The sequence below is a fragment of the Myotis myotis genome, unplaced genomic scaffold (assembly GCF_014108235.1).
Source record: "Myotis myotis isolate mMyoMyo1 unplaced genomic scaffold, mMyoMyo1.p scaffold_m19_p_6, whole genome shotgun sequence".
In the NCBI taxonomy this organism is placed as follows: Eukaryota; Metazoa; Chordata; class Mammalia; order Chiroptera; family Vespertilionidae; genus Myotis; species Myotis myotis.
The window spans coordinates 78,502,077-78,514,718 of record NW_023416368.1 but is presented as its reverse complement, the minus strand read 5'-3'; the positions used below and the strand labels follow the sequence as shown (position 1 = coordinate 78,514,718).

Genomic DNA, 12,642 nt, shown 5'->3' with positions numbered 1-12,642 from the left:
GGACTGGGCAAGATGGGCTGGACATGCCCTGGGGCCCTCCTGCAGTCCCTCCCTGGCCCCAATCGTGCTGGTGGGGTCCCTTGCTCTGGCCTGTGCCCTTTCTCAATGCAGGGCCCCTCAGGGATGTCAGAGAGCCGGTTTCAGCCCGATCCCAGCAGTCTAGGCTGAGGACTCCAATGGTGCACAAATCCATGCACCGGGTCTCTAGTTTAGTATAAATAAATCAACACTTTTTAAAAAAATATATTTTATTGATTTTTTACAGAGAGGAAGGGAGAGGAATAGAGAACTAGAAACATTGATGAGAGAGAAACATCGATCGGCTGCCGCCTGCCCACTCCCTACTGGGGATGTGCCCGCAACCAAGGTACATGCCCTTGACCGGAATCAAACCTGGGATCCTTGAGTCCGCAGGCTGACGCTCTATCCACTGAGCCAAACTGGTTAGGGCAAATCAACACTTTTTAAAAATATTGTTTTCTCTTCATTAATGAGTTATATATATTTGTATCCTGCTCAGAAACACATGTCCTTGTATCGACTCTGCTGCTTATTATGAGACCTTAAGCAAATGACTAATCTTCTTTGTGCCTCAGTTTCTCATCTGTCAAATTGGGATATTAGCAGCCACTGCAAGGATCCTGTGGGATAAACCATGAGAACTGTCCAGAGCAGTGTGGCACCTGAAGGCTCCTGGTCCAGTCTTGTTGATTTGATGGTGTCTTCACTTCAGGGCTAATGGGATGGGATTACCTTCCCCAGCCCCACTCATCACATCCTCCTGATTCCCACATTCATGTTTGGCCCCTCCCAGTCTGGAATGTGTCTTAAGGGATGATTTCTAGCAAAGGAACATGGTGATGTTTGCCTTGCACAGGACAGTTGGGAGTAGAATTCTTCAGCCACCTGCCTTCCCACCTCCACCTCCTCCTGTATCTTTGTCTGCCCGTGACGTTCAGTGAATGCACATGTTCATCTTAACCTTCTGTGCTTTTTCATTCATTTTGGGGGGTTGCCAGTGAGCCCTTATGGTCTCCAGCTTAGAAATGCTTGGCCAACTATGTCTTTCACTCTAGTTTTGGGGTGATATGCATGTTATAGAAAGAATTTCCTGATTAGAGGAAGGGAGAAATCCAATGTCTCATGTGAACCAATCAGGTGCAAACCTCTCAGTAACACACTTGGAAGTAGTAGTATACTTCTGCAGGAATAACTCAGTTTGTGTTTTTAATATATATTTTTACTGATTTCAGAGAGGAAGGGAGAGGGAGCGGAAGATAGAAACATCAATGATGAGAGAGAATCATTGATCGGCTGCCTCCTGCACGCCCCCTACTGGGGGTCAAGCCCACAACCCAGGCATGTGCCCTGACCTGGTTCATAGGTCACTGAGCTACACTGGCCGGGCTAGTATGTTTTAGTTAGAATACAAATAAGAGATGGGTTATTAAAATGCATAATTGGGGGTGGGGGGCTAATAACTATTAATGGAAGTAGTGAGGGTGGGAGGGTCTGTCCCTATTTTTGTCATTTATAGAAGAGGATATGGGGACTGGGACTTTTTCCAGAAAGGGCAGAGCAGCACCCTGTTGTCTCTGCCAGGCACTTGTGGGGCCCATGTCTTCACCACTGCCAGGCCTTAAGGAGTAGGAGCTGCTCCATAGGGTGAGGGGCCAACAGGCAAGTGCACATAGAGGGAAACTGAGGCTCCAGGGTTGCTGGCACTTTACCCAAGGTCACCCCTGCCTCACTGGCTGCTCTGCTCTCCTTCCCAGAGCCCAAGTGGGAGTCTAGGACCTTTTGGTATAGATACCTCAAACCTGGCAGACCACAGAATGGATTCCTGGAGACCAGAGGAGCCCCTTACTAGTCCCCCACCTGCTGAGGCAGCCCATCAGCTTCCAGCCCCACCCCCAATGTAATCATGTTGGAAATTTTTTATTAGGAAACAAAATTGAATTGGGGTGTATGAATATTCATTAGGATGGGAGATTAATATGCATAATCATGAAAATTAGACAGCAATTAAACACCAGTTCTCTGGGGGAAGTGATTAACACAATGCCACCGAAATAGAAGGATATAATTTGAAGGAAGCGGGAGGGCAGGAGGTGGGATGCAGGATTTGGAATGGAGTGCATGAGAAACTTCAACATGTGGGATTGGAGTAGATTGGGAGTGGGGTTGTGCTGGTACAGGTGGTTCCCTCCCGTGTCCCCCTCCCCCCTTCCCTAATTCTGCCAAGTGGACTTATTCATTATACCATTTACAGAGGAGGGGAACTGAGGCACAGAGACGGAGGGGCCTGGGACTGCTCCCCTTCTACTTGTCCAGGACATATGTCCTGATCCCTGAGGGATGGGGAAGGATGCAGGCCTAGGCTTCTCGCCCCGTGGGGAAGATTCTGAGTCCTGGGTGGGTGCCTAGTGCCTAGGAGAGTGTCCGGGAAGATAAGGGCCCCACCCTGCCCTGCCCCTTGAGACTAAGGTCCTCTCCCCACTCTCGTTAACCCGGGCTACACCTTGGACCTCTGGCCTCCCAGCCTGGCAGGCAAGTGGCAGGAGCCTCTGTGGTTTGGTCCTAACGGGGATTGGGTTCTACCCCAGAAGGACTGCCAGTCTGCTTAGTGGGTAGTCAGTGACAGCTGCTGCTATTTCAACAAAGGGATGGCCCACCTCCTGAATTAGCAGGGATGGGCAAGGGGAGATTCACACTTTCCCAAGATTCAAGCTAATTACTCATGATCCATTTGCTTATGCCTTTGTGAGCCTTTCTCACATGGTCAAGAGAGACTGAGCCTGACACAGAAGCCCCAGCCAGTGTGATCAGGGCTGGGGGAAGGATACTCAGTGTGAGTGAGGGCTCTGCCCAGGGTAGGCATGGTATATAGAGTTTTGATGAATGGGTAGGAGTTTACCAGCAGTGACAGCTGGTGGAATTGTTTATTGAGCTGCAGACCTGGGAATATGCCAAGTGCCAGGGTGTCTTGGGCACTTTACCACTGACAGTGGTTTCAGTACAGGCAGAACTAGAGTTGGGTGAGGTTGGATCGGCTACAGGGCTAGTCTGGATTGGGATGGGCCCAGAAGGCATGCCAAATCGAATGAGGGCTCCTCTCCCCTGAGGTGATGAGGAAAAGAGCTAGAACTGACTTCAGAGTGGGCCAGGAGTAAGGGTGACCCTCTCTCTCTTCCTGTCCTGCAGGTCTGGAGGACCGGCCCAGCTCAGGCTCTTGGGGCACTGGCGACCAGAACAGCTCCTCCTTCGACCCCAGCCGGGTGAGGAGCTACTGCCGGGCCTGAGACCCTCAGTTCCCTTCTCCAGGAGAGAGGGACATAAGAGGAAACTGAGGCTTAGAGCGGGAAGTTGGACACCAACCTAGTCTGCAGGGACTTTGGGCTTAGATATGTGGGTTAAAGTCATGACTCGGGTACTTAAAAGCATGCCTGCCTCCCAAGCCTGTTTCCCTAGCTGTAAAATGTTGTGCCCCAACACCCCTCATCCCCTCCTCTCTCTCTGCAGACCTACGGTGAAAGTGCCCACTTCAGTGAGTCCCATGGCAGCCTCTCTTCATCTACATTCCTGGGAGCGGGACTTGGAGGTGAGTGTCTTTGGAGCACAGCCCTTCCCCCACACCCACATGGGGTCCCTGGGGTGTGGTCAGAGCACTCAGTAGCAACACTTCTGGGACGTTCACCTGGAGCAGAGGGTGCAGGTGGATGTGGCCTAGACATAGAGCTTTCCCCCTGGGTCAGTGGGCCTGACCAAGTCCCCACCAGGAAGTGGACTTGGGCATCCTGGTGACTCAGAAGATCGGAGCCTGCTCTTACTGACCATGAGAATTGGCTCAACAGGCCTGTGCTCAGTTCCACTCACTAGGCTTGGTTGAGGCTGTCTCCTCTTTAGACTTGGCTTCCCCACCCATAGGATAGGGATGTTCACAGAACCTTCCTCATAGGGATTATGAGGCTTTGCCCAACATTCCAGGTCCATGGGCGCACACACACACACACACACACACACACACCCGTCTCCTTCTCTTGCAGATAAGCACATAGGACTAGCAAGAAGGGACCTGTCCAGGGTCTGTGGCTGGTCATGGCTGGCAAGGATTCTGTCCACTGGGACTGTTGGCCTGGACTGTTGTCCTCTGTGCCATCCTTCCCACCAGGGGACCATCCAGGTGCCTTGCTGAGCCCTGGCACCCCCTTTCCTGTTCTGAGGAAGCCTTGGGATGACTGTAAAGCTGGCTTCTCTGGGAGGGTTGGGTGCTGTTGCCCTGGGTCAGCTCCCAACTCAGCCTGGGCTATAAGTGGGGTTTTGGTTCACTGCCTAAGAGATCCTAAGACAGCATCTTTCATACAAAAGTTGGGTGGGATCTGCTTATCTCGGCGCCACTGTTAGCAGTTTATAGTCTAAGGTGGCGCTGGGGGAGTAAATGTGTGGACTGTGGAACCTTTGATGTGACTGACCATTTGGTGGGGAAACTGAACCCAAAGGCACTTGTACGAACCCTGAGGGGACAGCACTTGCTAGACCCCAAAGGTCCCGTGTCCCTTACTGAGCCTGAGAGGGTGCACAGTAGGGTTGGACAGGCGAGTGTGGCCTGAGAAGAATCGTGGCAGGGGCAGCATCCTTGCACTCTCTTTGCAGCAAGAGTCTGCACCCATTTCCCAGACCAGGAAGTAAGGCCCAGCCCACGTGGCCCAGGGTAGCCTCTGCACCTGCAGCTGTTCCCCTCTGGTGTTCCTTCCGCCTCTTCCTGGCCCAAGCAGTTCCCACGCTGAGCCTGGTCAGCAGAACCCAGAGGCAGCTGTGTCCCAGGTCCACCACATGTCCTGTGTTCAGTGAGTGCAGCATAAAGCTCAGGTCGAGCCCAGTGGGGAGGTGGGTGCAGCCTTGGCATCCCTGGACCTGTTTCTCACCCCTGGACTAGGCTTGATGGGGCTAGTGTGGCTCACAGGCCTGGTGACAGCCATTGTGGGTGGTGGGGCCCTGCTCCCGCTCCCCAAGGGGTGGGTTTAGTCTGTTCTTACATGGCCTCCAGCCCAGTCTGGCCCCTGATGAGACCGTGGTGGTTTTATTCTCTGCTGTTTGTCCTTTTCCTACCCTTATGCCCTGATATGCAGTTCCAGCACATAGATTAGGTGCCTGATGTATGCCCATGGGTCTTCTCCCAGAGCCTCAGCTTCTCCTTGCCTCTGTCACCCCACCTCTTTGGAAACCTACATTTGGCACCTGTTCTGTGCAGAGCCTAAACAGTGGCAGCCCCGACTAGCAGGGAAAGTCAAAGGTCTGGGAGGTGAAGCTGCTTCCCCAGGCAGAACCCAAAACCCTGACTGGGCCTGCCAGCTTTGCTCCCACACCCACCCTGAGAGGAAGGAAGCAATAATGTGCCCCCTCACCCCTGCATTGTGGGTGGGCCTCCTCTAATCTCCAGGTCAGGGTTTGCTTATCCCTAAGATGACCCAAGGTCACCTGCCCTGAGGGGTCACTGGATGTGTAGTAGGAGCATGACACCCCCCCCCCCCCCCCCGCCACAGCATCCTTTGCTCTAGTCAAAATCCTACTTTTAAAGAAAATGAGATGTATTTTTTTTTCCCCTACTAGGGGAGAATAATTCAAATTAGCTAGCTGAGCATTCTAATTCCTCACTCATGCTGAGTTTGGCACCCAGGTTAAGCCAAAAACAAATTTAAGGTGTCAGCTATTGATTGATTCAGATACCTGCTTCAGGCAAGGATGGATCCAAGCCTCTGTGCAGTGGCAAGAGTTTGTCCACACTGGTGGCTATCAGGCAGACAGTGTCCCCACAGCCCAAGGTGTCACTTGCCTACACAGGAGAAGGGCTCTTTCTCACCAAATTACTTCAATCAACGTTCCCAGGACATCATGAACTAACCCCTGGCAGGGCCTGGGCACTAAACCTCACAGACTCAAAGCACTACTACCACCACCCCCAACCCCAGCCTGCCCCTGGGATCCCAGCACCCTGGGGAGTTTTATTCTCAATACCTTGAACAAAGGAAATAAGATTCAGAGGTCAGGGGCTTCTGACCTCGGCACTGACCCACCTCAGAGACTTGGTGTGTGTGGTAGACTTGCATGAGCCCCTCTGGGTCATCAGGAAAGGAATGGTGTCTATCCAGATCCCTGCTTGTCTGCCAGGCCATGGGAAGACCAGAATCCCACCTTGGTTCTCTCAGTGATGTGCACGTGTGGAACCACTGCTGTGTGCAGGCATGTGCGGGTGCTGGGGACGTGACCTCCCTGGGGTTGGCTCTGAGTGACCCTTTTTCCTCCCCTCCAGGCAAGGGTGGCGAGCGGAGCACATATACTGCCTTCGGGAGAGATGCAAGTGTTGGGGGCTTGACTCAGGTGAGGTCGTGTCTGTAGGGTGGGGGCTGCTGGAGCCCATTGGCTGCAGAACCCAGAGAATTGGATGGGTGGGACCCCAATTTTCAGACTAAAGTGGCATCGTAGATGGGCAGGGACTGCCAGAGAGGGAGGGAAGCTAGTGGAGGCTACAGTCACTGCTCCACCCACCCCTTTCCCACCCATCTTTTAAAATTTTAAACAGATTGGTAGTAATTTCCTCCCCTGATCTGCAGAAGGGCCCCTCCCCTGACTGAACCAACTGCTGGTCATTTTTTCAGCAGCTAAAATAGGAGTGGGCCCTGGGGCAGGCTGAGCTGGCCAGAGTGGATGAATGGAGGGGGAGGCAGAGGAACCCACAGCCCTATGGCTCCCCAAAGACACCAGGCCAGCCTAGCAGCCTTGGGGTATTGCCCTTTATTCCTCCCAGGGAGCCAACCCCACAAGCCCCCAGCCCTGGGCGAAACTCATGCCCACCCCAGCTGTGAGGCTGACAGCACTGGCTGGCCACAGTGGTCCCTTGTGGCTTTCTGTCCAGGTCACCCCACACACACCTGAGGGTTTCATTCCTGCCCCCTCCTGTGCCTTCTGAATCTGAGTGCAGCCATGCCTTATCCCAGGTGGCAACTCTTGTGTGCACGCCAAGCCTGTTCCAAGGTGGCAGCAACCCTGGCTTTTGAGCACCAACTGGGTACCAGGCCCTGTGCCAAGGGCAGAGCTCATAAGGCCCCCATTGATCTCCACGACTCCCCCTGAGCCAATATGCCCATTTTACGGATGGGAAATACCAGACATAGAGCAGCCACTCAGATGGAGCCCCAAGAGAAGAAAACTCATTTTAAACTAATCACGCAAAGTTAAACTGTCTACCTTTAAAGAAAAGAAAACAAGACAAGCACAAACTAAATCAGCCAGATTTCACTGATGCCCAGGCGCACGTCTGCACATTCTGCATCCCAGAATGCAGTTCCTTTTCAGACTTGCTGGCAGTTGTTTTTCTTAAAAGTGATGCTGAGGTGTCAGGAGAGAAATGTCTCAAGCAGGGGTCATTGTCACCCCCTGGACAGCCAGGCTGGGTGCTGGATGCCAGCCTAGCCCCTGGTGATGACCTCCACCCCCCCTTCCCAGGCTGGCTTCCTGCCCAGTGAGCTGGCCCTCAGCAGCCCCGGGCCACTGTCCCCCTCAGGCGTCAAGAGTGGATCCCAATATTACTCTTCCTACCCCAGCCATGCTCGGCGGAGAGCTGCGGACAGCAGCCTTGGTAAGTGGGGTGGGGGCAGGGAGGGGATCTGTCCCCACTGTGGGCCTCCCAGACCAGGAGATCAGACGGGTAGAAGGATGGATAGTGACCCAAGAAAGAAACAGTGGATTCTTGTTATTTACAGAGGTTCTGTCTTACCGAATCACCGTGAACACTGATTCCCTGTTTCTGGGGAAATGCGAGGATATGTTCCTGTCAGTCTCTGGTCAACAGATCAACACATAGCCTTGTGCCACGTGTATTTTTGGCTAAAGGCACCTTATTTCACATAAATCATTGATTCATTAACACGGAACTGGCCAGCGGTGCTGTAACTCAAGCCTGAATGTAGCTGATCTAACACATATTTTTCTTTTAAACATTTTTATTGATTTCAGAGAGGAAGGGAGAGGGAGGGAGAGAGAGAAACATTACTGACAAGAGAGAGTCATTGCTAGGCTACCCTCTACACGCCCCACACTGGGGATCGAGCCCCCAACCCAAGTATATGCCCTGGCCGGGAATCAAACCGTGGCCTCCTGGTTCATAGGTCAGTGCTCAACCACTGGCTGGGCTAACACACTTTTCATGTCCCAGTTTTTGCACTCAGAGACACTAGCCAGCACCAGGACACCACACATGCATGGGGAGTGTTTTAAGCAGCAAAACCAACCACAAAAAGCATGTAAGTCAGGGCTCTCAATAGCCTAAGAAAAGGACCCTGGTTTGTAGTCTGAGGTAGAACTGGAATACAGAACACCACCTGGTTCCCCCTCATTGGGTACATGCCAGGTAGCCACCCATATTTCCCCACTCTGCATGGCTGTGAGTGACCCTAACACACTGTATGATTTGAGGAAACCAGCTTCAGCAGATTTGCAATTCTTGGATCTGTGAATAAAGAGGATCGACTATGGGAGTTGGAGTGGGGGTGAAATGGGGGGCCTTGGAGCAAGGCCCTGGCTCAAGTACCCATTGACTCCCCACTTCTTAGACTCCCTGCTGCAGACCCCTCCCACCCATGATTCTTGCATATTAGTCCCTTGCATGTAGACCCAAGCCCTTATTTAAATTAAAAAGGAAGCTCAAGCCCTAGCTGGTTTGACTCAGTGGTTAGAAAATTGGCATGTGGACTGAAGGGTCTCAGATTTTATTCCAGTCAAGGGCATGTACCTCGGTTGCAGGCTCACTCCTCGGCTCATGTTGGGGTGCGTGTGGGAGGCAACCAGTCAATGTGTCTCACGTCGATGTTTCTGTCTCTCTTTCCCTCTCTCTTCCACTTTCTCTAAAAGTCAATGGAAAAATATCCTCAGGTGAGGATTAACAACAAAAACAAAATAAAACATGGGAAGCTCAAGGGTCTCCTCTCCAAGGTGCAGGGGTAGGTTGTCTACTGACACTCCCAATGATAGGCACACGTGTCCCTGGGCCTTGAAGGACTCTGGCTGGGTGGGGCAGGAGCCAGGCTGAATGGGGGTGGCTCACTCCTTTTACTCCTAACAGATACGCAGCCCAAGAAAGTCCGGAAGGTGCCGCCAGGTCTTCCATCCTCGGTGAGTTGTGAGATGGAGTGAAGACCCCACAGACTACATGCCTCCTGCCCTTCAGGTTTGGGGGCTGTCCCTGCTGGAGGCCACACAATGTGTCATTGGGGGCACTGGGCTGTGCATGCTGCTGCAGCCAGGAACATGTAGACCCACATGGCCTCCTGAGTGTAGGCATGTGGGTTCTGGGGCAAAACCTCCAGCTAGACTGGTCAGTCAGCTGGGCTCTTGCCCCCACGGACTCAGCTCTGACCAGAGACTACTTCCCAGGGGTTTGGGAAGTTCTTCCTGAGGTTTAGTCTTGATCCTCTTTAAGAAATCATGTCCTGTGATGTCTTAGAAAGGGTATGGATGGGGTCCTGGGAGTGGGAGCAGGTGGGGGCACCTGACAGCCAGTTAGGAGGTCTCCTCCTCTGCCCTGTCCACCCAGGTTTGAGCCACCCTGTATCCCCACCTCATTGCCTGGAGGTTGGCAGGGTGCCAGGCTCAACAGATGGTGCTGAGCCATTTGAGATTTAATCATGGGAAGAAAAAGCAATTTGTCTGTTTCCTCAGTTTGGCTCTGCACCAGCCTTCAGGAGCCCCTAGGCCCAGGGGTCAGGCAGAGCCCCCACAAGCTGACCTAGGCCAGAGGCTTGGGTGTTAGTTGACATTCGACAGCCAGGAGGTACAGTCAGGTTCAGTCTTAAGACTTGACTCCAGGTATCATTTATAATGTCATTGACTCCCCATTTTCCTCACCTAAATCCCCACTCCAATTTTCTGGAGCTGAGAGCTCCCTGGGGCCCACCTCATCCTGCCAGTACTCTGTACCCCTTTTTCTAAACTCCAGTGTTGGGGCAGACATTCCCTGTTGATCCCGGCACTTTCTCCTGGGCCCTGCCTTAGTTTTAGGCAGTGCCCAGTGACCAGAGTTGGCACTGATCCTAGAAGACCTTTGCTATCTCTCTGCCCTGGTTACTCTGGGTGGAATGTCAGTCCAGGACCCTGTCTCTCAGGCTTCTGGGTCTTGCATGTTTAGGGCTGAGGCCAAGGGAGGATCCAGCACTGGGGGAAGAAGGAAGGGCTGGGGGCATCACAGCTGGGCTTTGATCAAAGGAGTTTGCTGGATTAAGGAGGGGAGAGGAATTCTGTGCAGGAGGTTCAGCTCAGGGAAATGGGGTGGTGAGGTAGACTGCTGTCAAGTGGAGGACAGGACTGGAGAAGGGGTCAGCCAAGGGGTGGAGGGTAAGTTAGTCCTACCCCTTCTATCTGACCATGTCCACCTACCTTCCCACAGGTGTACCCACCCAGCTCAGGTGATGACTACGGCAGGGATACCACCCCCTACCCATCTGCCAAGACCCCCAGCAGCACCTACCCGGCACCCTTCTACATGGCAGGTATATGGGGACTCAACCAAGATGGCTGGGACAGGACCCAGGCCCCTCTGTCAGCTCATTTTACTATCTCCCCCTTTTTGCAGATGGCAGCCTGCACCCCTCAGCCGAGCTCTGGAGCCCCCCAGGGCAGGCGGGTTTCGGGCCCATGCTGGGTGGGAGCTCATCTCCCCTGCCCCTCCCACCAGGTGGCGGCAGCTCCGTGGGCAGTGGTAGTGGCGGTGGGTTTGGCGGCCTGCACCAGCACGAGCGCATGGTAGGCTCCTGGATATGGGGCGGGGGTGTGCATTTGGATAGAACCCTTTCTGACCCCATCTCATCCCCTCTGACCTCATCCCACCACAGGGCTACCAACTGCACAGTGCGGAGGTGAATGGTGGGCTCCCAGCTGTGTCCACTTTCTCAGCCCCCACAGCCACCTATGGCAGCGTTGCCAGCCACACTCCTCCTGTCAGTGGGGCCGAAAGTCTCATGGGTATGACCCCCTCACTCCACCCTGATGTGGCCCTTGTTATTAACAACGCCCTCCCTCTCCTGGGATCAGCTCTGGCTCCTCAGCCCCATGGTCCCATCTCTGATATTTGAAAATGGCTTGTTACCTTGAAACACTTCCCATTTAATTCCCCCTCCTGCCTTTTGTGCTATTGTTACTGTTTTTAATGATACTTATATTTTAAACTACACACACACACACACACACACACACACACACACACAAAGAAAATGGATCTTTGAGGAGTGCATTCCCCCACTTTACATTTGGGAAAACTGTAGCTCAGATTACATTTGAGAAAACTCCAGGGCCCACAGTCTTCCTGTCCCCAGAGCCTCCATGGAGGCAGGTGACGAGACATTAGGCAGAAACCAGACCAAAATCAGGGGCTGCCCAGTCCTGGGCTTGGGCATCCATGCTTAGCAGCTGAGTTTAGAAGGGAACTCCCTGTCAGTTGGGGCATCCAAGCTAAGCCCAGGTACTGGGGCACCAAGTCCCTGAGGTTGGGTCTCACCTCTGTGCACCCACAGGCTCCCGAGGGACCACAGCTGGCAGTTCTGGGGACGCCCTTGGGAAGGCGCTGGCCTCGGTGAGGCTCAGGGCAGGGGGTGGGGTGGGGTGGGTGGGGGTAGCAAGGGTGGCTGGGCTGTGACTGTGAGAGGCCAGCCTCTGACTGGCTGCCTGGTGGTCCTATCTCTCTTCATCCCCATTGCAGATCTACTCTCCGGATCACTCAAGCAATAACTTCTCGTCTAGCCCTTCGACCCCCGTGGGTTCCCCACAGGGCCTGGCAGGTCTGTACAGGGGGAGGGTAAGGAAGGAGGGGGCTCTGTCTGCTGCCTCCAATCTGGAGCAGGTGGGAAGGGGTCGACAGGCTGCATACATGAGTTAGGGAGCTAGACACACCACCTGCCTTGAAGTGTATGCTCCTATAGGCATCCAGGGAGGCTTCCAGGAGGAAACTTCTAAGCCAGGATTCTTAGGTCACAGCACAGGCAAAGGCCAGGAGGCGATACCCAGCGATTTGTGTTGGTGAGCGTAAGGGGCACATGAGACACAGTTGGGCCAGGTCAGGGGCGCCCAGAATCAGAGCAGCCGACCTGAGACTCACCTGGGTGTTTGTCCACCCAACAGATATTAGTTGGGCACCAACTGTATGCCCCATGCTTCCTCTGCCAAAGGGATCAGGTCTTCTTGTTCCCCATTCCCTGCAAGGATGTACCTGATGAGCATCAGAGACGGAGGGGGGGGGGCAAGGAGGAGTGAGAGCAGGTTTCTGAAACATCTGTGTGGCGTGGCAGGACTGGGAGGAGCTGGCCTCTAGGGCACCTACTGTGTGCCTCTGAGCCAGCGTCCTTCCCTGTGGAGGAGGAGGGATTGTTGATTCCGCATATGGGGAAACTGAGGCTGGGAGATGTGAATCTGTCTGGACCTGGCTGGACTTAAGGCCCAGAACAGCTCTGTAGAAGTGGGCGCCCCCGTGTGGCCAGCCTTAGTATCACATGTCTCAGTTTTCCCGTCCCTGCCTCCCAAATTCCTTCTTCCCTCCCTCCCTCCCTGGGTCAGGCTACACCAACATCCTGCTTCAAGTCCCCCCAACCCCCATTCATG

General features: G+C 53.7%; 1 protein-coding gene across 12 annotated transcripts in view; it reads left to right on the top strand.

Moving 5' to 3' along the window:
• TCF3 (transcription factor 3) overlaps positions 1-12,642 on the top strand; it is a 35,077-nt gene that overhangs the window by 14,086 nt on the left and 8,349 nt on the right. For 11 of the 12 annotated variants that reach the window (XM_036313110.1, XM_036313117.1, XM_036313109.1 and 8 more), the window contains exons 4-13: positions 3,205-3,278; positions 3,523-3,601; positions 6,311-6,378; positions 7,504-7,636; positions 9,119-9,168; positions 10,439-10,541; positions 10,625-10,794; positions 10,884-11,013; positions 11,562-11,620; positions 11,747-11,825. In XM_036313110.1, the coding sequence (XP_036169003.1) occupies positions 3,205-3,278; positions 3,523-3,601; positions 6,311-6,378; positions 7,504-7,636; positions 9,119-9,168; positions 10,439-10,541; positions 10,625-10,794; positions 10,884-11,013; positions 11,562-11,620; positions 11,747-11,825 (945 nt within the window). The remainder of the gene's footprint in view (positions 1-3,204; positions 3,279-3,522; positions 3,602-6,310; positions 6,379-7,503; positions 7,637-9,118; positions 9,169-10,438; positions 10,542-10,624; positions 10,795-10,883; positions 11,014-11,561; positions 11,621-11,746; positions 11,826-12,642) is intronic. The other variant, XM_036313111.1, reaches the window with a different exon arrangement.